The sequence below is a fragment of the Neofelis nebulosa genome, chromosome 18 (genome assembly GCF_028018385.1).
Source record: "Neofelis nebulosa isolate mNeoNeb1 chromosome 18, mNeoNeb1.pri, whole genome shotgun sequence".
In the NCBI taxonomy this organism is placed as follows: domain Eukaryota; kingdom Metazoa; phylum Chordata; class Mammalia; order Carnivora; family Felidae; genus Neofelis; species Neofelis nebulosa.
This window is the reverse complement of record NC_080799.1, coordinates 43,995,487-44,020,113: the sequence shown is the minus strand read 5'-3', so window position 1 is coordinate 44,020,113 and position 24,627 is coordinate 43,995,487. Positions and strand designations below refer to the sequence as shown.

The 24,627-nt window shown below is 55.9% G+C and overlaps 1 protein-coding gene across 9 annotated transcripts in view; it reads right to left on the bottom strand.

Annotated features, from left to right (window-relative positions):
* Positions 1–24,627, bottom strand: part of IFT140 (intraflagellar transport 140) — a 78,390-nt gene that overhangs the window by 40,524 nt on the left and 13,239 nt on the right. For all 9 annotated transcript variants that reach the window (XR_009256729.1, XM_058711131.1, XM_058711138.1 and 6 more), the window contains 10 exons: positions 24,081–24,256; positions 23,015–23,106; positions 22,422–22,528; positions 21,700–21,845; positions 18,542–18,745; positions 18,335–18,407; positions 16,680–16,771; positions 5,736–5,863; positions 2,619–2,736; positions 572–702 (listed from right to left, as the gene is read on the bottom strand). Coding sequence is in view for 8 of the 9 variants with exons in the window: in XM_058711131.1 (XP_058567114.1) it covers positions 572–702; positions 2,619–2,736; positions 5,736–5,863; positions 16,680–16,771; positions 18,335–18,407; positions 18,542–18,745; positions 21,700–21,845; positions 22,422–22,528; positions 23,015–23,106; positions 24,081–24,256 (1,267 nt within the window). In the remaining variant the exon portion in view is untranslated. The remainder of the gene's footprint in view (positions 1–571; positions 703–2,618; positions 2,737–5,735; positions 5,864–16,679; positions 16,772–18,334; positions 18,408–18,541; positions 18,746–21,699; positions 21,846–22,421; positions 22,529–23,014; positions 23,107–24,080; positions 24,257–24,627) is intronic.

The window sequence follows — 24,627 nt, the reverse complement described above, 5'->3', positions numbered from 1 at the left end:
GGGGACTGTAACAGAGAAAAGGAGCAGGTGCCCGGCAAGGCCGGCCTCGGGCTCTGCTGTCGGGCACGTGGTGTGGGTGCCGGCTGCAGTGTGCACCCTGGGTCCTGAGCCGTGCACTGGGCCCTCAGGTGTCACTTTCCAGAGTCAGAGGTGAGCCCTCAGTGGGGCAGGGCGAGCGTGTCCCTGGCAGCAGCAGGAACTCAAACACAGGTTATACGAACTCCCTGAAGAGCAGTGATCACTTTTCTAGAAACACACCACCACCCAGACAGACGCGCTCCCTTCCCAGGTGCAGACAAGGCTGAGTGACCGCCACTCCCCCCCAACATCCGGGCCACCGTGTGCCCATGGCTGCCACTGCCCTTCCAGAAGCCCGTTTCTGCCGGGTAATTCCAGGACCCCAGGGGCTCACATCCATCCCAGCTGTCGGGGCTGTTGGCTTCACTGTCTCCTCCACCACCACCTGCTAAGGGCCTTCAAGTCTGGAGCGTCACTCAGCCACCACCTGCTCGGGAGCTGTGTATCATTTTCACTAGCTTTACACTGAAGTCCCGCCGAATCATAGCCTTACTTCTTGGTCTCTTGCCCGTTGAAGGACAGCGTCTCCCTCCGATAAACCTGCCCCGTCTTGAGGTCCAGGAGACTCACGGTATCCATTTCCACGTCATAGAAGCAGATTTTGGAATCGGGGATGCCGTCAGCCTAGGGGAAGACAAAACGGGGCTCACGGAACTGCGTGGCTGGCACCCCGTGGGTTTGAGAACAAGCGTGTGGCGTCCACGACCCGCCGGCCACTCCAGCACTCCTAACGTGGGTGTCGTCGGTGCACCGTCGTCCCACTGAGACAGCTGTCCGGTGGGTACTTTGTAATTTCAGGGGGCCGAGAAACTCTAGAACATTGTGGAGGTCCAACGCCAGCTGTCCGGCTGAGGTGGACGAACCACAGGGACACGGAGGAGTGGATCCCCACGCACCAGTTCTCACACAGGCGAATGAAGACGAGAGAAGGGGAGCAGCTTGGCTGGTGGGGGAACGAATGCCAACGACTCGGGGAGACTGTGCAAGGCTTTGTCTTACCAGGCGGCAGGACGCTAAATGGGGCCTGAGGACTCAAGAAAAACAAGAAGATCAGCCCGTCAAAACTTCAGACAGAGAACACCGTAAGCCCGATGGCATCAGCGGTTTCTCATCACAAGCACCGTCCGCGAGAGGAAAGACCAACAATGAACTGGGAGACGCGTCAGCGACACTGAAGGTGCCCAGCCTCCTGCCCCCCCCCCGCCCCCCGCCCAGGGGAAAGGTGGACCACTGCCCACGCCAGCCCCTCCTTTCCAAAGTGCACCCTCCCGCGGGGAGCGCCAGCGGGGCTGGGGACAGCTGGTTTTCACCACAAGCTCGCTTGTGCTGCCTGAACTTTATTTCTTTGCCATGTTTTCTTTCACCGCGGACAAGAATTCCTGGTGCAAGAAGAGATGTTTTTGTCCCGGAGTGTCACCGCACTGTCCCCGCCCGTGCCATGCATTCACCCCAGCAGCAGGGAGATGGTGTCGTGTCCTGGGATGCCCACCCTGCTTCTGCTTCCGTGCCCCTGGGCTCTGGCACCACCCTCCTGCTGCCCAAGGACCCCTATCTCCAGCAAGACTTAGCCTCTGAGACTCAGGCTTGTCTTCGCTGGCCCACGTGCCTCCCTGGGGAGCCTCGAACTCAGCACTGAGACAGGACGCCCCACCGTCCCCCTTTCAACCTCCACGTGGCTGCCCGGGGTGGAATCAGTCCCCGCCCATCCGTGCCCCCCCCCCCAGATGATCCCCAACCCCCAGAAGACTTCTGCACACCCCCCCCACCACTGAGAAGCAACCTGTAGAAAGGTGCTACGTGACGGTCCTGCCTTGCCCCTGCACTAAGGCCGGCGCCCGCGTGATGGCCCACTGACCGTGCCGGCCTCAGCCTCGACCCTCTGCCAGGGATGGCACACCCTCAGGTCACGCTGCACCACCTGCTTATACTCGGGGCGCGTCTCCCTGTGCCTCCCCCGCCCCTGCCACATGCTCGTCTGGAAGCCTCCCGCCCAGCATGGCCCGCAGTTGGACCGTCTCTGATGGACGTCTGTTTGTCCACAGGAAGGGGCCACACTCTCCTAATTAAGCATCGGCTTGTGTCCGCGGTGCCCAACACAGTGCCTGGTTCCCGGAAGGCAACCGGTAAGTAGGTGGTGAACGAATGGATTTGCAAGTGAACACTCGTGGGCAGCAAGGCTCACTGCCTGCAGGGCAGGACAGACGTGTCTGCGTCCCTTCTGTCAGACTCTGCTCCTTGGCTGTCCTTGCCTTCTCTAAGCCAGAGGCTCAGAGGGCCTTGCTGCCCCCTCATGCCAAGAGAACGCAGCCGGCTGGTGAAAAGGTACAGAAAAGAGAAGAGGTGCGGAGGGGGACCCTGCACAGGGGGACCCACCGTCTCAGAGGAACTAGGGACCGGGGACAGGTGGGGGCTCAGGTCTTGTGGCAGGAAGGGAGCACAGCGGACACGGCCGGAGGAGGCCGCGGTCCGGAGGAGGGGGGCACAGTGGGCACAGCCAGAGGAGGCCACGGTCCGGGGAGCAGCTGCTGTCGCGCACCCACCTTGCTGAGGAGGATGCTGATCTTGCCGCCGCTGGCGTTACACCTGAGCGAGGCCATGCCCGCTGCGCCCGGGATCAGATCGGCCAGCTTCCGGTCACCACAGTGCTCTTTGGCCTCTCTGTAGGGGGACACGGGGGCTCAGGGGAGGCACAGGCCTGTGGCCGGGCAGGTCACAGGGCCAGAGCCCGCTCTCTGAGAGAACAGAAACCTTCCTTCAAAGAACTCGGGGCTCCTCGAAGGCGTGGCTGCTCGCACGCCGGGGGTCTTGCGCCGCGGCAGAGGGCCCAGATCAGGGTACAGGGCGAGCGTCAGCAGTTTAAGTTGCTAAACTGAGGTACGACGACAATAACGTTGTATTACTTTCAGACATAAACATACTGATTCAATGTCTGGGTCAGTCTGTAAAGTTCCCAGGTTTAACGAACAGAAGTGAATACGTATCCCTCCCCCTACTCCTCTGTGCTCAGCCTCTGTCCCTGTGACACGTTTTGGCCGTTCGTCCTGCCAGAACGGGCTGCTGTCCCACGTGCCATGTACAAACACGCGTGTCTCTAGCCCGTTTACTGGGTTCTGGCGTGACGCTGTTACAAACGGCACTGGGTCGGCAGTGGTGGCTCCTCCCGACTGTTTCCACTTAATTCTCATTTCCTCCGTGTTTCCCTGCTGTCCTCTGTGTCCCAGGATCCCTTCCAGGCCCCGTGTCCTTAGGCCCCCCAGGCTGGGACAGTTTGTCTGACTCCAGGCTCCTGTGACATTTCCTGCCTCCGTCCTAGAATTTCTCCAAGGAGCCTCGTGGTCCTGTTGGAGAGCGCTGTGGAAACCCGCACCTGGGCCCTGAGCGTGCTGGCAGAGCAAGGCCCCGCACGCGGACTCACTGGTGCCCGGACGTGTATCCGGAGAGGTCTCGACGCGCACCCGACGTCTGTGTCCGTATGAAGCCAAACGTGACTTGTGCTCAACCCTTCGCCATGAGGCTCATTCTCGCCTCCTCCCCTCGCTTATGTCACCTCCTCCCAGCACTGAAGCCCCGGCTCCCAAAACCTGCACCTTCACTCTGTGCAGCTGAGCGGCAGCGCGGGACGCTTGCCCTGTGCCCTGTGCCCTGGAGCTCTGTGGACGGCAGTGCGGTCCTGTGGCTGGTCTCTCGGCCCCCAGCATCAACACCACCACCACCACTACCCAAAGGGCCGGGGTCAGCACCGCCGCTCCAAGGGCTGGTTCACACATTTCTACCATACTTAGGTGACTGTCACATTCCGTACTCTATCCTGGGATCCCCTGAAAGATTTTTAAAATTGACGCACATTAAGACTCATTTTCTGCTGTAAAGTGCCATAGGCTCTGACAACCGTGGTGCCTTGTATTTACCACAGAGAAACATTTTTCATGTTTATTTATTTATTTATTTATTTTTTTAATTTTTTTTTTCAATGTTTTTTATTTACTTTTGGGACAGAGAGAGACAGAGCATGAACGGGGGAGGGGCAGAGAGAGAGGGAGACACAGAATCGGAAACAGGCTCCAGGCTCTGAGCCATCAGCCCAGAGCCTGACGCGGGGCTCGAACTCACGGACCGCGAGATCGTGACCTGGCTGAAGTCGGACGCTCAACCGACTGCGCCACCCAGGCGCCCCTTTCATGTTTATTTTTGAGAGAGAGACAGATTGGAAGTGGGGGAGGGCGAGAGAGAGCGGGAGACACAGAATCCGAAGCAGGCTCCAGGCTCTGAGCTGTCGGCACAGAGCCCGATGTGGGACTCAAACCCACAGACCGTGAGATCATGACCGGAGCCGAAAGCGGATGCTTAACCGACTGAACCACCCACGTGCCCCTGCCACGTAGAAAATTTTACTGCCTAAAAACTCCCCTGGGCTCTACCTGCTCAACCCTCGTCCCACATGTGCCCGCCAAGGGGTTCCTGGGTGGTTCATCTGGTTGAGGGTCTGACTCTTGATTTCTGCTCAGGTCATGATCCCAGGGTCATGGGATCAAGCCCCGCATCAGGCTCTGCGCTGAGCATAGAGCCTGCCTGGGACTCTCAATCTCTGTCTGCCCCTGTCCCCTGCTCACATGAATGTGTGCGCTCGCTCGCTCTCTCTCTCTCTCTCTCTCTCAAAAACAAAAACAACAAATGGGGCGCCTGGGTGGTGCAGTCGGTTAGGCGTCCGACTTCAGCCAGGTCACGATCTCGCGGTCCGTGAGTTCGAGCCCCGCGTCGGGCTCTGGGCCGATGGCTCGGAGCCTGGAGCCTGTTTCCGATTCTGTGTCTCCCTCTCTCTCTGCCCCTCCCCCGTTCATGCTCTGTCTCTCTCGGTCCCAAAAATAAATAAAAAACGTTGAAAAAAAAAATTAAAAAAAAAAAACAAAAACAACAAAAAAGGAATGGAAACAGATCCTTCTTTTTTCCAAACACTGCACCAAGGTAAAGCAAAGCTCTAGCCGCCACGGGTGTTGTTTAGGCGTTAGCAATAGTGCCCTCACTCCATGCTCACCGGACAGCGGCACAACCCCAAGAACGGAATGGGCCCAAAACAAATTTTCAAAGCCAAGACATAGAGCATTTCGAAAAATTCAGCGGCACGTTAACGTTGAAATGACTCTTGTCCATTTCTACCCACCACGCTGTCTCCTGGTTAGTTTTTACAAAGTGTGCGAACATACCTCACTTTACTGCCCGTCCCACACACTGTGTTTTTTACAAACGGAAGGTCTGTGGCAACCCCGTGGTCAAAAAGTCAGTCGGTGCCGTTTTGCCAACATTATTTGCTCACTCTGTGTCTTCAGGTTCCATTCTGGTAATTCTTGCCTTATCTCAAACCTTTTCATCGTTGTCATATTTATTACAGTGACCTGTGCTCACAGGTGCTGCACGTTCAGGTGATGGTCGGCAGTTTTTAGCAAGAAACCGCTTTCTTATTTAAGGCACGAACGTTTTTTTTGACATAATGCTACTGCACACTTGACTAGAGAACAGACCTATCTTTTGCATGTACTGAGAAAATAAAAAATTAATCTGACTCACTTTATTGAGAAATTCACTGTATTGCAATGGCCTCAATTTGAACCCGCAATATCTCCCGATATACGTCTATACTTTTATTCGGACAGAGACCGTACCTTCGGGAAAGATCAAAGCTTTTAAAGTGAGCCAAGTCTGTCCCCACAACCAGGAAATTTCCACAGATGTCAAGGAAGCATGGGCTCCCCTCCGCCTCTGGGAACAGCAGGAGCTGTTTCACGGTCCCCTGAGGAAAAGGAAAGGAGAATGATTAAGGGAAGCAGCGTGCACGTAACATCTTACTTTTGTTACTGAACATTACTCACAGGTAATCGTGTTCGCACTAAGCAGGCTCTCAGGTAAGACGTGCAGCACCTAGCAGGTTCTAACACTACACAGGGAAGGCTCAGGGGTGTGTGGTGCTCACGGCCGCCAAAACCCGTGGAATTTCCAGTGAAAAGGGCCACAGATGTGTCTCCGCTCACGTTAACGAAGGTGACTTTGGGTCTCTGCCCAGGGGCGGGGTGGCTGCCGGGAGGACCCGCCACTGGTCAGAGGGCTCCAGCGAGGCCTCCGTAACCGCCCAGGACTGCGATCGCAGGCCTCCGGGCAGGGAGGGGTGGGGGAGTGGCACCCGGCGAGGACTCGAGGCCTCGGGAGCTCTGCGCCCTCCCCGGACGTGCCCTGTGCGTCTCTTCATCTGGCTGCTGCCTCGTGTCCTTTATCGCATCCTTCCACACACCGCTAAGCGCGAGTACGTGGTTCCTTCGCCTCTGGGAGCCGCTCTAACCGGCTGCAAGAGCCCGAGGAGGACCCTCCACTCTGTGGCCTGTGGCGGGAGCACAGGTGGGGGTGGGGGTGTGGGACGGAGGCTGTGACCCGTGGGACCTGGAGCGTCTCTGGCTGCACGGTGTCAGAACCGAGCTGAATTCTGGGCACCCCGTGCATGAGGACTACTTAGTGTTCGGTGGTGGGGAACCCTGTTCCTCCGGGAACCTGCAAGGCTTCCCACGTTGCTACCTGTCACCACCTGCCACCACCCCCAAGCACTGCTTGGCCCCTTCCCCGGCTGTGGCCTCAGTTCCCAGCTGCCTGGCTCCAGGTCCTTGGACCGCACCGTGGCCCCGCCCACCTGACCTCACTGCGGGCAGCTCCCCCCCCCACCACGCCGCTCACACACAAAACCCATACCCATCTTCCAGCAGAAAGTAACAAAACTAAAGCCGGAATGCTTGTCCCCATCCCTCTGGGCTTCACACCCCCCGCTGGCTTCGGGTGAGGGCCTTTAGTCAGGCCAGCCGGTCCTCCTGCCTCCTCTCCCACTGCTTCCGCCCCCACCAGCCCCTTCTTTGGAAGCTCGGGCCCCCGTAATCGAGGTGCCCTCACCGACACCAAAAGGCAGAAAGCACCAGGGGCGAGTGGAGCGCCACCTCCCGGCCCGGAAAGGAGTCCCCCTAGAGAAGTGGACAGTGCATGGCAGCCGGCGTCGTCTCAAAGAGGCAACGGCAACCGCGGCGTGCGTGTGTACGTCCTCAAGAGTGGGGAGCACGGTGTGCAGAGACGCCCCCAGGCTTTCCAAACCCGAGAGCTACTGCACGTTGATTACGAGTTTCCACAGGCACATATGCCTTTTAGTTAGAAAATTCACACCCAACTCCAGCCCGTCTGTTGTTGGAGGACCCTAAGGCCGTCAGTGGGCTTGTCAGTCGTCTCCACATTTCACAGAAGGCCTTTCACCCTTTTCCCCAGCAGGCCACGCTCCCGTTCCCAGTATGCCTCTCACCCTTCCCCAGCAGGCCACGCTCCCGTTCCCAGTATGCCTTTCACCCTTCCCCAGCAGGCCACGCTCCCGTTCCCAGTATGTCTCTCACCCTTCCCCAGCTGGCCACGCTCCCATTCCCAGTATGCCTCTCACCCTTCCCCAGCAGGCCACGCTCCCGTTCCCAGTATGCCTTTCACCCTTCCCCAGCTGGCCACGCTCCCGTTCCCAGTGTGCCTCTCACCCTTTCCCAGCAGGCCACGCTCCCGTTCCCAGTATGCCTTTCACCCTTTCCCAGCATGTTGACCACCCTGTGAAAATCAACATGAGGAAAAGACTCCCAGTGACTCCAGGCTGTTGAGCAAACAGGTGCCGGTGCCCACAGAGCCCACTGGGCTCCCCGAAGTGTGCCACCCACCTTGGGGTTGGAGGGTAGGTTTGCTCCTGGATTTTGAGCCTTGCTCTGTGTTTTGAGCTCTCCGGGCTTACTTGAGATGTTTTAAGGCTTTGTCCTTTTTGAGAGTTGTTTGTCCTTTGGTCCAACTTCTTTTTGCAACTGTTTAGGTCTTTTTTTTTTTTTTTTTAGAAAAAAAGCTTGTAAGATATAGGATCCTAGGCACCAAAATGCTCTTTTTTTTTTTTTTAATTTTTTTTTTCAACGTTTTTTATTTATTTTTGGGACAGAGAGAGACAGAGCATGAACGGGGGAGGGGCAGAGAGAGAGGGAGACACAGAATCGGAAACAGGCTCCAGGCTCCGAGCCATCAGCCCAGAGCCTGACGCAGGGCTCGAACTCACGGACCGCGAGATCGTGACCTGGCTGAAGTCGGACGCTTAACCGACTGCGCCACCCAGGCGCCCCGGCACCAAAATGCTCTTGAGGTCATGCCATGCCCCTCCTTTCTGGGATCCTGACTGGACCCACGTTTAAAAACTATGCCCTTGGGGCGCCTGGGTGGCGCAGTCGGTTAAGCGTCCGACTTCAGCCAGGTCACGATCTCGCGGTCCGTGAGTTCGAGCCCCGCGTCGGGCTCTGGGCTGATGGCTCGGAGCCTGGAGCCTGTTTCCGATTCTGTGTCTCCCTCTCTCTCTGACCCTCCCCCGTTCATGCTCTGTCTCTCTCTGTCCCAAAAATAAATAAAAAACGTTGAAAAAAAAAATTTAAAAAAAAAAAAAAAAAACTATGCCCTCTCCTAATGGGATTTCTAACCAAATGGACAGACTTAACAAAAATAATTTCTAACTTCAAAGCCATTATGGGGAACGTTTGATCTTCCTCAAATTGTTTTGCTCAAAATTAAATCACAAAGCTCCAACTCGAAAAAATAAAAAACAACCTCGAAACACACAAGCCTGAACGGGATGCCCATCTTAATCGGTGCCTTGACACTTTCAGACGGTTTTCAGGATTCTCAGTTTGCCTCTTTACAAAAATACCATTTCTGAATTAACTGAGGCAGACAAACAACTGAAATAAGTCAAAATGGCCTCTGAGGACTCTTATTTCCTCTCCCCCGGTGGTCCTTATCCCCAGGCTGACAGCCACCTTGTGCTTGGGCCCCAGCTCTGGGGCCACTTTCTCTTCCTCACTCTGCACCTGCCCCCACTCCCACACAGTGCTGCTGCCTCACTCCAATCCTTTTGTCAAACTTCCCTTTTCCTCTGAGTCTCCCTCCACTCCCGAACAATTCACACCTGCCTCCTTAAAGTTAAGGCTTCCGAAGATCCAAATAAACCTTGAATTTTTTATGTTCCGTGGCCCAAGGCTGAATCGTGAGCCTTAGTTGCAGAGTTTCCTAAAGTGACTGGGACCCACCCCCCCCCCCCATAGGTTTGTTGAAGAATTTAACATTTATTTGAACTTATGAACCTGGTTTCTTATTTTTATCATTTAGTGCATGAGCCCAGGCCAAATACTGGATGAACCTAGCCCAATGGGAACATTCCGAAAGGCATTTAGAAAAACTAGACTCTGTGATTTTGCAAGGTGCTAGAAAACACTCACTGGAAAGCACCAAGCAATTACAGTAGCTCTTCCCAAGCCTGTTGATTGGAATAAAATTCATATTTGCAAAAAGAAAACATTAAAAGGGCTGATGAACCTATTCACTATCACAATTGACTTCAGGGGCGCCTGGGCGGCTCAGGCGGTTAAGCATCCAACTTTGACTCAGGTCGTGATCTCACAGTTCGTGAGTCCAAGCCCCACATCGGGCTCTGTGCTGACAGCTCAGAGCCTGGAGCCTGTTTCGGATTCTGTGTCTCCCTCTCTCTCTGCCCCTCCCCTGTTCATGCTCTGTCTCTCTCTGTCTCAAAAATAAACATTAAAAAAAATTTTAAAGGGGCGCCTGGGTGGCGCAGTCGGTTGAGCGTCCGACTTCAGCCAGGTCACGATCTCGCGGTCCGTGGGTTCGAGCCCCGCGTCAGGCTCTGGGCTGATGGCTCGGAGCCTGGAGCCTGTTTCCGATTCTGTGTCTCCCTCTCTCTCTGCCCCTCCCCCATTCATGCTCTGTCTCTCTCTGTCCCAGAAATAAATAAAAAACGTTGAAAAAAAAATTAAAAAAAAAAAAAATTTTTAAAAACTATTATAATTGACTTCAGATCGCTTTCAAAGTAAATACTGGTCTTCTTTAAAAAACGTTTTTAAGTGTTTATTTTAAGAGAGAGGAGAGAAGGAATCCCAGGCAGACTCCATGCTGTCAGCACAGAGCCCGATGCGGGGCTTGAACTCACGAAACCATGAGATCATGGCCAGAGCCGAGATCAAGAGTCGGACGCTTAACCGACTGAGCCACCACGCAGGTGCCCCTCTAGTCTTTAGATGTCGAGCCCACCTGGGTCGCATTTAACTCTGTTTATTTCACAGACTGAACCCGGGTCTTAGTTAAAACCAGGATGGAATGGGAAATGACATCCACTCCACATGGAGTTAATCTGGCAAACCAGCCAGGGTGCATCCTGGATGAATCGCCTAAAAGAAAAACTGCTAAAATTCTTCATTTTCAACTCTGGCAAACGAAGGCCTGTAAACAGAACCAAATATGCCTGTTTTCTGGTATTACTGCAAAGGGCCGGGACACTGGAAAAGACTGTTACTACTTACGGGCTGAAGCACACCAGGCACCTTCAGCCTTCTAGCCAGCCTTTCCAGGCCCTCCTAATTGCCAGTAATGGGGCTCCAAAGAGGTACAGGGGCTCTTCCCAATCTTCCCTCTTAACCGGCTCAAACTACTCTCCAAATTGGGAACGACCCTCGGTCCTTACTGACACCGGGGCCACACTCCCGTTCAACCTCACTGCTGTGAAGCTGCCCCGGCCTTAGAATACTGGAATACCAAAACAGTGCAAATAGTGGGTGGCCCCAATAGAGCCCAACAGTTTCCTGTCCCTGAACCCCTTTCCTTTTGTCTAGGGCCTTTGAGAGACACACACCCTTTCTCCTTACTTCCTCTGACTAGTCATCTGTTGGGTCAAGCTTTCTCAGGAAAGTATCAGGCTAGAATTTTTTTCTCCCAAGAGGGGCAATTAACTCTCAATTTGACAGCAGTACTCAAAGTAAAAGACCCTCTGGCGTCTTGTATTGGCTCCTTCTCTGATGGCACCGGGGCCGAGTCTGGGGACACTGGTTACTTGTCCCTATTGGAGGAGCTACTATCCTCTTTATAAGCAACATCCTCAACCGATATTGGCGGAATCCATACTGCACGTGCCATCAAGATTCAAACGGATTCCTCACAACCTGTCCCCGGGACAGGACCCTCAACTATAGATGTCCTTCAAGGCACGAGACCCATGATGACTTACAAGGCTCAGGGCCTTGTTATCCCCTGGACGAGACCCTGTAACAGCCCCGTTTTACCTGTGAGAAAAACCAGTGGCTGAGCGTGGAGGTCTGTTGAGCTGGAAACAATAAATGAGTTGCCCCTGGGCACCCCCTTGTTCCCAACCCTCCTACGCCAACATCCATTGCAAGCAACAGTTTCACCGCAATTGATGTGCGCGTTTCTAGTATTCTAACAAGGAAAGTTGACGAGGATAGCCAGCAATGCCCCAGTGTTTCTCAGAGTGTCCTTCCTCCTTTTCGCAAACCTTTAAAGCGGATTTGGATGATGCAGTTTTCTGGAGACTCTGGGCTGTTACAGTATGTAGAGGATTTGCTTTGCTTCTGCTTCTCCTCATGGGAAACAGCGTTCACCTGTTAAAACTTCTGGCCTTAAAGACACAAAGTCTCCAGGGCGCCTGGGTGGCTCAGGTGGCTAAATGTCCGACTGTTGATTCCAGCTCAGGTCACGATCTCACCAATCATAAATCCAAGCCCTGCGTCGGGCTCTGCGCGGACAGCACGGAGCCTGCTTGGGATTCTCCCGCTCTGACCCTCCCCTGCTCACACGCAGTCCCTCTCCCTCCCCTCTCAAAATTAATAAACTTAAAAAAAAAAAAAACAAACAGAGACAAAGTCTCCAAAGAAAGGTTGCCGTTTGCTCAAACTCAGGCTCGACGCTTTGGGCATCCGATCTCAGAACGAGGACTCCGCCTGGACGCACATGAAACCCCTCATGACTGCGTGACGCGGACAGATCACCTTGCCCATCCCAAGTGACAGGAAACTCGTCCAACCAACGCGCACTTTCGTGGTTTGCGGAGGGAAGCGGCGGGCACTGTGCCACCTTTGCTACTGCAACTCCCGTGGCAGCCATCGAGGCGGCTGCTTTACTGCCTGCTGCTTCAGCCCAACAGGCTGCCACAGGCCCGTCCCGGAGCTCAGACCTCAGCCGGGGTAAAACCGCACACATTTACGCCAACACTCGGTGTGCCTTCGGGGCCGCCCGGGATCCGGAGACGTTCCAGGAGCAACAAGATTTCCTTAGCTCCAATGGGGATGAAATTTCAGATGGCTCCTACGTCTGACATGTATCAGAAGCCTCACTTCGGCCAGCAGCTCTGACTGTCGTTAAGGGCATTCAAGACTTGGCTCCCTGGAGGCCAAAGGAAACCACTAGGCTGCTATTTCCACCAACAATGCCGCTGTCAGGGAGGCCGGTAGCTAGACCTCAGTCATTTTCCAAAGAGATGTTCTTCCAGATGACGATCTGGGGCAATTGACCAGAGATGCCCAACGATTGGCCCCAGGAGAGAAAGACAATGTTGGAAACATTGGTAATTGTCAGTTTGATAAAAGTTCAACCAAGTAACAACCCAGCCCTGCCAGAAATTCCAAAGTCCCACTTGTTACCACCAGACATGTATTAAACCACTGGTTTACTCACAAAATGATAGGGTTCATGAACAAACGTGGAGAAGTATTAAGAGAAGTGCCACAAGAAGTGGCCGCCTCGCTCGTCCTGCCTGTCAAATGTATAATCTGGAGAAGCCTGCTCGTTTCATAAAACGTGCTCGTCTCACGGACGTAAATATGTTTTGGTCACGGTCCATATCTTTTCTCACTGGGCCGAAATTTTCCCTTGCACACAGGCCCCTGCCATTTCTGTGGCTAAAATCCTGTCAGAAAACATTACCCCTACAGAACCGCTCTCCAGCTATGCAGTGACCAGGGGACCCATTTCCCAGGCGGGCGCTGCAGTGAGTCTGTCCTGTCTGGCTGGTTGTGCAGCGTCGTCACCGTGGGGGAGTCACATTCACCTAACGGCACCGCTAAGACTCAGTTGGCAAAATGTGTAGAGGCCCTCCAACCACCGTGGCCTAAAGCCACGTGGCCTAAAGCACTGTGGTTGGTCCTATGTCTGAGATCCCCCGCCGTGGGGACTCCTAGGCTCTCACCCTGTGAGGTCGTCACAGGGTGTCAGTGCACTTGGCCCCTGCCACCTCTGACCCACAGCTGATAACAGGAGATGCACTTCAATGTTGTAAAGGCCTAAATGCTTCTATTAAAAATAACCATGCTTTGACACAGCGATCTTTTCACTGTGCGCTCCTGGGAGACGGTGAGCTTAGATCAGCCTCGCCACCTGGAGGCTGTCAGAAAAGAAGCCTCCAGAAAGATTCTCTTCCCCACTGGAAATGTTCTTATCAGCCACGGGTAACCGGCCTTTGTGCTGCCGAACTACAGGAAATAGACTCTGGATTCATGTGACGCATCTAAACGAAGCAGCGAACCCCGAGTGGCCCTGCGTGCCGTCCGGTGACCTGAGAGCACGGATTTCCTGGAACTGAGGCGGACGAGACCGCTTTGCCAAGACGTGCAGCCCAGGCCCGTGTTCCTTCTCCTCGCTGCTGCAGCTGCTGTCTTTCATGACAGGGACGCTTTTGTCTGCATTTCCCACACCCTCGAGAAAGGGCAAACCTCGTTTATGGCCTTTCGCTAAAGCCTCGTCATGATCCAATGACACATGAATCTTTCATTTTCACAAATGTTTTCTGAAGAGCGAGAAGGTTCAGAATTCGCAGAAGTCTTTCCTTCGTCAAAACTATTACCCAGATTCACGGTGTCTGAATTTACAAGCATACGTGTTGTATCCGTGAGAACACCTCTGGTTCCAACACAGCGCGTTTGAGATGACAGTACTGATTTAAGACGTCTTTGAAGTTTTGCCGTTTTGCAAGAGGTTCATCTATTGCTTTCTTTCTCTGCTTGCACTGTATCCTCCCAGATGCACAGCTCATTCTTTCAGGGTGCCCCCGCGGGCCCGCTGTGCTGCCCTCATGGCTGTCGTCGAGGGAGATTTCAGGAGGAAGACACGGCCTCAGTTTGCTTCCGCAGGGAGAACCCTTCCCCCTACGTCAGAGGAAGTGCTGGTAAGTATTTCAGTCGACTCCCTTCACACCTGGTCCTGGCTCGTCATATGATTTGGCCTTATCGGGTTACTTCCTCTTTTGTATGTTATCTTAAGGTCTGTATTTTGTTACTTCTTCAAACTTTTAAAACATGGACGTACCCAACAAGGAGATGATCTCCAAGGCTTATGGCACTGGAACCGTACAAACTTTAGGCTTGTGTACCTTCAGGCTGCCTTTCTCCACCTCCCGACCTTCGTGTTACTGAAACGTGGCCCTACGTGGTTTGCAGCAAGCTATGCACTTGACCTGTGATGTGGGACAGGACAACCAGGCAAGGTCCTTCCTGGCACGGAGGAACAGGACCACTAAATATGGAAAACGTGACTTGATCAGTGATGCTTTCAAAGAAAGATCTTGATCAAAAAGGGGAAATGTGAGAATAAAGGGAAACCTCGTTTAGAAAATGGAGTCGGGGGGCGCCTGGGTGGCTCAGTTAGTTGAGCATCGTACTTCGGCTCAGGTCGTGATCTCACGGTTTGTGAGTTCAAGCCCCACATCGGGCTCTGTGCTGACAGCTCACAGCCTGAAGCCTGCCTCAGATTCTGTGTCTTCCTTTCTCTCTCTCTCAAAAATAAATGTCAGAAAAAAAAAAAAAAAAAGAGTCAGGAGGCCGGCAGGGGGCGCTCTCAGCCCCACCTGCCAGATCGGTTGCAGACTCCACAGGAAGAGACCAATGGGGCAAGTGGATACACAGCTGGCCCTTGGACAACAGGGCTCTGAGCCGCGCTGTCCACTTACACACTGCCCTGCACATGTCTTTGTAAATATGGTACAGACTAAAGATATTTCCCTTGTGAGTTTCTTCTCTTTTCCCTAGCTTGCTTTATTGTCAAAATACAGTATGTAACACAGATGATTGCTTGTTGGCCTTTCGGCTAAGATCAAGTGTAGTACAACACGTATTACAAAATATGCGTTAACCAACTGTGCTACTGGTAAGGCTTCCGGTCACCAGAGTTTTGGGGAGTCTAGTTACATGTGGATTTTGACTGCTTGGGGGCTTGGCCCCCTTGCCTATAAGTTGTTCAAGGGTAGACTGCTACCCCAGCAGGAGGGAGGTCCCCTCCCACAACAGCCCAGCCCCCAGCTCACCCCAGGGGACGTTTTGTCTACAACAGCCTCCCCGCACCCGCAGAAGAGCCTCCTTTCCCGGTTCTGCAGACTTGCTGTGGTTTTGCTGTAACTTGCTCATCCCGGATGCAATTCTCTGCTACTCCCCGATGAGCCCAGTTCTGCTGGCTGTCCACCCCCCAACCCTACAGCGGGGCCCGCGGGCCACCTGTGCTCACATAGCTGCGCCATGCATGGGCTGTTAACACGGCCCCTCCTGGCCTCAACAGGTGTCCCCGACCAATGCCAGCGGCAGCGGGCTCTGGCCTCCTTCCCTGCAGCTCTCTCTCTGCCTCCCCTCCCACCTCAAACAGGTTGAGGACCTCACGGCGGAGGTGGGGCGGGGGGCGGCATCCCCACGTGAGGCTCTACTCCAGGGCCTCCCCGAGGGGTACTTCCCACCCGCCCTGAGCCCCACCAGGAAGAACTTGGAAATCTGCGGCACGCAGGGTGAGCAGTGGATGACACGGCGCAGGCGAACCGCAGCCCACAGAAACCGAACACGGATCCCAGCAAAGGACTCAGAGACAGAAGACGCAGTCCCACTAAGAGCTGAGACCAGGGCCGTGAAAGTTTTCCTGACCTTGACACAACGCTGCTGCGTGTCCTGGGCTGAGTGGTGGCCCCTAAATCTGTCCACCTGGAACTTGTGACCGTGACCTTATTTTGGAAAAAAGGTCTTTGCAGATGGAATTAAGGATCTCAAGAGAAGACTGCTCTGGATTAGGGTGACCCTAAATCCGAGGACAAGCGTCCTTATAAGACACAGAAAACAAGACACAGACACAAGAGGGACAAGTGAACACAGAGGCAGAGACAGAGCGATGCATCTGCACAGCAAGGCACGCCGGGGCCACCAGAAGCAGGGGATGCGTGGGATGGATGCTCCCTCAGAACCTCAGAAGGAGCCAGCCCTGCCCACCCCTGGGTTGTGGCCTCCTGAACTGTGAGAAAATAAATTTCTATTGCCTTAAGCCGCTCGATTTATGGTGCTTTGGGATGGCAGGCTCAGGAAACTAACGCACCAGGTCAGCCCCGGGCTCCTGCGCGTGTCTGGGATACGGACACAACATGCAGGGCAGGGCCTGTCCAGAGCCTTCAGGATGGACAGTAACTGCAGCAAACGTTTCCTCCCACTTCCAGCCCGTGGACTCGGGGTCCAGCGATCCAGTCCTTATCACTGTGCGGGGCCGTTGCCCCGCCCCCCGATATCACAAATCCCGGCAGTCACGGGTGGAGCAGCCAGCCGGAGTCCAGTTTACAACCAAGCACCGGGCCGGGGGACTACGGTCTGGCCGCGTGCAGTCAGTAAGTGGCTGTGGCTGGACTTACAGATGGCCTTTTACACTGTTCTAGTTGCTTTACCATCAAACCCTCTCGCTCCAGAGCAATGATTTACCTGCCAGGTTCGAACTTGAACTCGGTTTGGCTCCACGGTGTAAACGTTTTCCTCGTGCATGGCTAACACTGGAGATTCACACAGGAAGGTTCCTAGGACGAGAGATGAACAGGATACGACGGCAGCCCACCTTTGCACACGTGCTCAGACTTCAGCTCCTCACGCACGTTTCCTTCTCGCCCTGGCCCTCACCACAGCGCAGTGAGGGGTGCGTTCTTGAAGGAAAGCGAGGCCCGAGGCACGGGGACAGCGCGTGCAGGCCCGGGGCTGGTGCGGGGCTGCGGCACTAGGGACCCCGCCCTGCCCCACTCACTAGCCGTCTCCTCTCTCCTCCAACTAGTAGCTGGTGCGGCTGTTCAAGCAGGTGTCCGTCCACTCTAGGTGGACCTTTGGAGGCCACCAGCCCTAGTCTCTGGGTCTAGACCGGTTCTTATCTAGTCAGGGAGGTGATGACACACACGAGACAGAAAATACGTCAGCACCTGCCGTGCTGTCTTCCCGTGAGGCAAGAAGTTCATCCCTGCCCCGAGGGGGTCTGCCCTGGAAGAGAGGATGTTAAGTAAGGCCAGAACACGAGGCAGGGCAGGAAAAGTCTTCTAGGAAAATTTAGGCAATGAAGTGTTAGAGGAGAAAAGGAGGGAGGGGTTGGGAAGCGGGGATAGCCTCCTCTGGGGTGAGGGAGCAACACCCCCAGGGACGTGAGAGCGGCTCAGACAAGCCCACAGGGAGAGCCTCCCAGAGCACGCGATGACCGGACCTGTGGGGTCAGCACGGGTGGACATGACAACCGTATAGGAGAGCCGGCCGAGAAGCGCATCCCGAGGGTCGTTCGGGTATGCTGGACACGACCCCCAGAGCTGTCAGGTCCTCATCCCTGAAGCCGTGAATGTTAGGATAAGGGCAAAGCTGGAGGGTTGTGAGATGGGGAGAATGTCCCGGATGACTCAGGTGGGCCCTAAAGGCAACCACAAGCGTCCCCGTAAGAGGGAGCCGATTTGCAACAGGAACGAGGTGACGGTGCGGGTAGGCCCTGGAACGATGGGGCCCAAGCCAAGGATGGCCAGCAGCCACCAAACGCTGGAAGAAGCGAGGGACAGACTCCCCAAGTGCTCAGGGGGTAGCGCGGCCTGTCGGCACCTCGATTTGGCCCCGGGGAAAGTGAGTCTGGACTCCTGACCTCTATGGCTGTGAGAGAGAAAATTTCTGCCTAGGTTGCGGTCCAGTGACCACAGTGACAGTTCACAGCAGCCCCAGGACACTCCCGCAGGCCTGTGCTGAAGAGTGAGGGAAAGGTGCCCGTGAGAAGGAGGCGGAGGCTGACAGAGCGTCTCTGACAGCCCATCTCACGTTTCCAGACACAGGCTGGCTTTGGTCAAGGTGCCACAGGGCTCCTGCTCTGAGCGGGTCGGGAACCAGTTCAGAAGCCGGGTTATCGTAGCAACCCCCTTCCCCAGAAAGCACTGCGGCTGTTCGCTGTCCCGGCGCCCAGGAGGGCTTCCCGGCCACCCCCACTGGCTTCGGTAGGGTGCCGCCCATCAGTGAAGGGCCGGAGCCCTGGGCCAGGGCCCACACCACGGGCACCAGCACCCCTGTTAGATGGCGAGAAGATAAAAGCAGGGTGCTGTGAGCCCCCCGTGGGGGGACAAGGCTCTCACCTGCATTCCGTAACGTGGCTCCAGAAGGCTCGAAGATCGCCACCTGTTTCCCGTTCCAGACGGCAACGGCATCCTATAGAGAGTCACGGAGATCATAAAGCAACCTGCCACCGGCACCCTTACCACCCCGAGTGACCCAGACAGCTGGCCAGGTCCTTTGTCCACACCGAAGAGCCCGGCCGAGCCCAGCGTCCCCCGCGCGGTCACCTTGGTGGCGAACACCCCGCGGACGTGCATGTCTGTGCGCAGGCTGTGCGTCATGCCCGTGGACAGGAAGGACACGCTGAGCAGGCTTGGGGAGGTCTGCACCACGGCCACTTGCTGGTGGAAGTGTGAGCACATGGCCTGCTCACTGAGGATCACCACGGAGCTGATGCTGTTGACCGCCAGCAGGCTCTTCCGCGAGCCCCACTGCGTTCCGCGCCACAGACGAGACGAGAGTGGGGCAAAGAGGAGGGAGGCGCGGTCAGGAGAGCGGCACGCGCGCGGAGCGTCGACAGTTTTCCCGGCACTACCTCCCCTCGTTATGGAAACCTATTTACAGATTTTTAAGCGTAAAGTACGCGCTGTACAGAAAACTGTAAAACGCGGGCACTCGAGGTGTGACGCGACAGGGAGACACTGACGTGGCTGTTCCGTCTCGGGTCTGTTCTGACCCGTTAATTGTCAATTTAGGGATGTTTATTCTTTGTAAACGGACAGCAGGCTGACACAGTGTATTAAATCGCGTGGCTCTCCTCCGGTGACACGAACTCCTGCTTTGATAACTTCACATCACCTTCCAAATCTACCTCAGTCTGGCTTTGGCTGCGCTATCCCGTTCCACAGCTACGTTTACCCATTCGCGACCAGCGTGCACTGTTTTAGTTGCTCTGGTTTTGAGATATATTCTACTCGGGGATACGGAAATGTTCCGATTCTGTACGTGTTTTCCTCAGCCATGTGCCACGTGCTCTCCCAGAGGAGTTAACTTTGTTGAATTCCTCCGGAAGGGGAAAAAAAAAAAAAAGGTCATGATTTGCACAGACGTACAGGTAATGGGTAAATTTACTTGGGAAGAAATGACACTTTTATAACATCGAGGCTTCTCTTTAAGGAATGTCTCAGCGCTTACGTGGTTTCTCTTTAAGTTCTTCAGGAAAATTAGCAGGGCTCTTCCTATCTCTTCAAATCTGAGAAAGTCGTACGTTCTCTGCCGACCTGATAATAATCTATGCTCTTTGCAGCCATTCGTTTTGGCCTCAGTAAGATATTTAACTCCCTACTTCACCGAGAAGCGACTTTTACCTCCGGCTGTGCCACAAGGGTCTAAGGGTAGCCCCCAAAGTGCCATATGGCGCCCCTGACCACTTAGCACGTGTGTCCTCCTGTCCTGACCCGGCTGCGCTTAGGTAGATCTGGTCTCAGAGGACCGCACACCGCAGGTCTGAGGACCAGGTCTGAGGCAGCAGGTCAGGAGCCCTGAGGCGGGGGCGGGCACAACCGGAGCAAAGTGTGAGGCAACGGCCACCTAACGCTCTGGAAGTTGGGCAAGAGGCAAATGAAGAAGGCCTCAGGAAAGTCCGCTGGAGCCGGCAGGAACAGCAGCGTCTGTGGCGCCCTCCCTCCCCCCCGCCCAGGCAGGTGTGGCCGGGAGGTCGGCTCCCTGTCTCATCGCGGCCACAGCATCTCCCAGGTGGTGTTTCTCACTCCCCCGGCTCCACGTTGTCAGGGTGGGGTCCCTGCGGCTCACGGGGTGCCCGAGAATGCCGGGCCCCCACGCCCGCACCCCGGCTCGCTCATGGTGTGTGGGCTCCACTCTGGGAGAGGCGGCCTGAGAAGACCAGAGGCCGCGGAGCCCGGCTCCCTGCTCGCAGGGCAGGCAGGGTATCACTGTATGGAAGTGGCCACAGTCCCCATTCTGAGCTCTGGAGGGGTGACTTAGACTTTCTTCCCCCAGGAGGAGAGGCAGCCCACGGGAACAGAGCTCCGAAGCGCTCCCCAGAGGAGGTGACCTCGCTGGAAACAGAACGTGGGCAAGTCCGAGTCTCAGGGTGCTCTCGGAGAGAGCGGGGGTTTGGGCGTGAGCATGGGGAGGAGGCTGGGAGCTTCACGAGAGCTACAAGCTCCCCACAAGCCAGACCGATGCCCAGAGGGAATGGGAGACAGACACACCTAGAGCAGCCTTACTGGGTCACAACAAAGCACCGACCCTGAGCTCAAACACCACACCTGCCCAAATCGGATGGGACTGGACCGTGGGGCAATTGATGCCCAGAGCCACTGGCCAGCGGCTGAGGGCGGCTGAGGCACGAAGTTCGGCAGATCAGGGAGAGGACGGTCAGAGAGCCTCACGGTCCCTGCTGCACCAGGGGACAGAGACGTCACTGCAGTGGTCCAGCCACCAAACAAATAAACAAGCGGCAGCAAGAAACCCTAGAGGCGGGGGGGGGCGGCTGGAGGAACGGTTTGCAACCAAAAATCGAGAGCCACGTAAAACAGGAGAGTATGACAGACACCCTGGAAAGTAAAAGCAAACAGAAACTGCCAGAAAGCCCAGACGTCACATTTAGCAGGCCTTCACAGCAGCCACTACAAACATATTCAAACAATATAGAAAACGGCACCTAGAGAAGCGAAGCAAAGTGTGACACTGCATCTCCCCAAATACGGGCCATCGACAGGGAGACAATTCATAATAAAAGAGCAGAAAAGGCATACGCCCAAGAGAAATGAAATCATATGTCCACACAGAAACTTGTACACAAACGTTCACGGCCACGTGAGTCACAAAAAGTCCAGACGTGGAAACAACCCATGTGTCCATCGATGGAACGGACGGAAGGAGAACGGAAATGAAACGTGGTCCATGCCCGCACTGGGCGCCCCTCAGCTGTGGGAAGGGATGAACCGCCCACATGCACCGTAACGGGCATGGACAGGGGACACGTGATGCTCGGTGACGGAGGCCGGACACGGAAAGCGGCGGATTGTACAGTTCCGTCTCTATGACACGCCAAGTGCGGGCAAACCCAGAGATAGAAAGCGCGCGCGTGTGAGCACAGAGGACAGGGGATGGGGGGTTGGAGGGGGAGGACTGCACACTCCGAATACACTGAAAGGAAAACCGGGGTGTTACCCATCTCGACAAAGCTGCTGTCAGCGTAGAGAGAGGTGACGGAGAGAGGGTGGGTGGACGGAGAACACGGGTACCGAGGACTACACACCCACAGTCCCGTATCCACAGTTCCGAAACCCCAAAGGCCTTCAGAGTCATTCTGTTGTTTTTATAGGGCCCTAGGCTGAGGAACTGGCAGGTGCAAAGCCAACCACGTCCTCCGCCGTCGCAGGGCGGAGAGAGTGCCCAGCGCCCCGGTGCCGCGTACCTTGATCTGTGTGATGTTGCCTTCGAGCTCAGTGGGGGTCTGAACGGCCCACCTGTCCTTGCCCTCGGCCGCTCGGCCGCTCTGCGGGCCCGGCAGTTTTCTCCACATGGCAACTCGCCCCTTATCGGTGCCCGCTGCCAGGAGACCTGCGGGTAAAAACGAAGCTCTCTGAGGTGAAAGGGTTAAAGGCAGGGGCAAAGGCTCTCAAACATCTGAACCAGCCCTCTGCCCGGTGAGCTCCGGCACCAGCCCCGCCCCAACCCGTATGCGCCGGGGGTGCTGGCGCTGCTCCTCTGGATTTTCCACGAGAGCAGGGGTCTGGGTGCCCGTTCAGTGCTGCTTGCAGGGCTAGCCTGGCACCCAGTGCCCAGCGGGCACCAAATAAACGATGGCCTGGCTCGTCGTCCGTTTTCCTGTCCTCCGTGTGTGTACACATGTGCACACGTGCGTGCAGGCACATGCATGCGTATTGTTACTTTCCCCCGCTTTTCCTCGCGGTTTCAGGAGGGAACACAGGTCACCTGCCTGTACCCACGGTGGCCACACTGTCGAGCAAACCCGCCGACCTTCACGTGCTGTCATTTTCCCGCTCCCCAGTGACTTTGCTCAGGCAACCGACAGTTACAACCGATCTACCACTCTCTGAGTCGCCACCAGCCATTTTGCAGCCCACAGGGCGAGGACTGAGGCCGCCTCTCTCTCCGGCACCCGACAAGGCTCACCTTTGACTTTACAGTAAGAAACACAGTTTATATTCTCTCCTTTCTCGAAACCAAACTTCTCTTCTGGACTCAGCACGTAATTCTCTCCTCCTTCCAAATCCCAGAATCTACAACGAAAGGCAGATGGCGCCATTCGGGGCACCATGTCGTGCCCTTCCCCGCCTCCCAGGGTCTTGCTCAAGGTGCACGGCGATCGGGAAGCAGATGGAGCCCGAGGGACTCCAACACGCAAGGCCCGCCGTCATCATGCTTAGATCTATTTGATGCCTTGTTCATATTCAAAGGGAGCAGGGTTCATGTGACACCAGGTCACAACGAGAAAGAAGGGACCCCAACCACAGGCATTAACATGGGAGAAACCCAAGTATCACATGGAGCAGAGGCAGGTAGATAAGCCAAGACGTGATTCCACATACGCCAAGCTCGAGAAAACCACGCGTCAGAATCGGGACGGGCCTGCCCGGTGAGGGCTGAGAGGGGACGCCTGGGTCGGTGCTGTGCTCTACTCTCTGACCTCAGAGCTGGTTGTATGGATGTGACTCCAAAGGGACTGACCCTCGATGGCGGTGCCTGCCGAGCATCCGGGCTCTTACCTGAGGATGGGCTCCCCTACGGCGGTCACGAGCACGCTGTCCTCGATCAACGCGATGTCTGCCCGGTGACCCGTCTTCCCACTCAACTTGACCTGATGACGAGAAACAACCTGAAGGAAGCACGTTGCTCTTTGGAGCCCAGAGCGTCCAGTGTGTGGTGGCCTGGTGGGGATGTGCCAGCCGGGCGGGTGGAGACACATGGAAAGGCGACCCCCACTCAGCCACACGACTCTCTGTGGTATGTTAAGTGGCTAACGACTGTGGCTTCCACGCATGGCGCATGGTGAGCGCGTTTCTAGAGCAACTACCAAGGTGAGCCCCGTTCAGACATGGCCACACGCTCTCGGGCAGGTGTCGTGACCCCATTCTGCCCGGGCTCCCCGGCCAGTGAGAGGCTTACGGGGATCTGGACCCGGGTCCACATGACTCAGGACCCTATTTTCCACGGCTGTGCCAGGGGCACCTAAGTAATTGTGTAAACACCTATTCACAAGAAATCAATCAGCTCGGTAACCTACAGGATCATCTTCAGGAGAAGTTCAGAATTCTCTCAGGAACATGGATTCAGCTGGTACAAACCAGGGGACTGGCCAGAGGCAGGGTGGGCCAGCCCTCGCTGAGCGGCAGGCCGAGAGCAGTGGCCAACATGGGGCTGAGACACCTGCTCCAGGCCTCGCTGGATCTCGGCAGCCCCACAGCTGGACGTGTGCTGCCCAGGAGGGCGACTGACACGCCTTTGGGCAAAACAGGGCACGTGTAGGGGAGGGGGGGCAGTGGCGGCTGTGACGGAGGGAAGTGAGGGCCCCATCTGCACAAGGGTGGGAAGCAGGACGTTGTCCCCCATCCCGTTCCCACCGTGAAGGTCAATTGAGCTGCTGCTGCGGGGTGAGCAATTGTCCCTAGTCAGAGCCGGGTGTCCAGGCTGCGAGCTGGCCGCCCTCTCCCGCCCCCGCCCGTCGGCGGATTCCCGCAAAGCTCCTGGGAACGGAGTCACCTTCGTGACGGTCCTGGACCGCGGCGCTTAGGTCGGGTGAAGCCCGGCCCGGCCGCCCTGCTGCCCGCCTACCTTCATCACTTCCTCCGCTTCGCCCTCGGGCCTCACCACGAACAGGGACAGCAGCAGGCTCCGCGTGACCACCACCAGGGCCTCCCTCCTCTCCAGGTAGAAGAGCGCCTGCACCGAGCTGTCCGTGGACGCTGCCTCGGTGGTCTTGCCTTTCTCGTCCACATAGTGCACCGTCCCTAAGGGCAAAGGGGTCAGTCCAGGTGGGGGGCACTTGCCGGCGGTCCCTGTAGCTACTTAGGTACGTTTGCAAAGCATAAACACGTCCATTATAAAACTTTACAAACCAAACATTGAAAAACCGTCTGCACATAGACTCCCCGGCCATCTCTGAAATAAGCTTCACTTCTCAGCCCTGCCCACCTGCCGGGCAGCCTCGAAACTCTCTGTTCCCCCGATGTGCTGACATTAGGTGCACATCCCTCACCCAGACGCCGAGACCTGGAGCCACGGCCCTCCCGTAGCCGCACGCGTTCTCCCGATGCAGAGGCCCTCCCTCCCCTGCTCTGCCCGGCCTGCCAGCCCCTCCTCAGCCTTCTGAGTCAGTGGG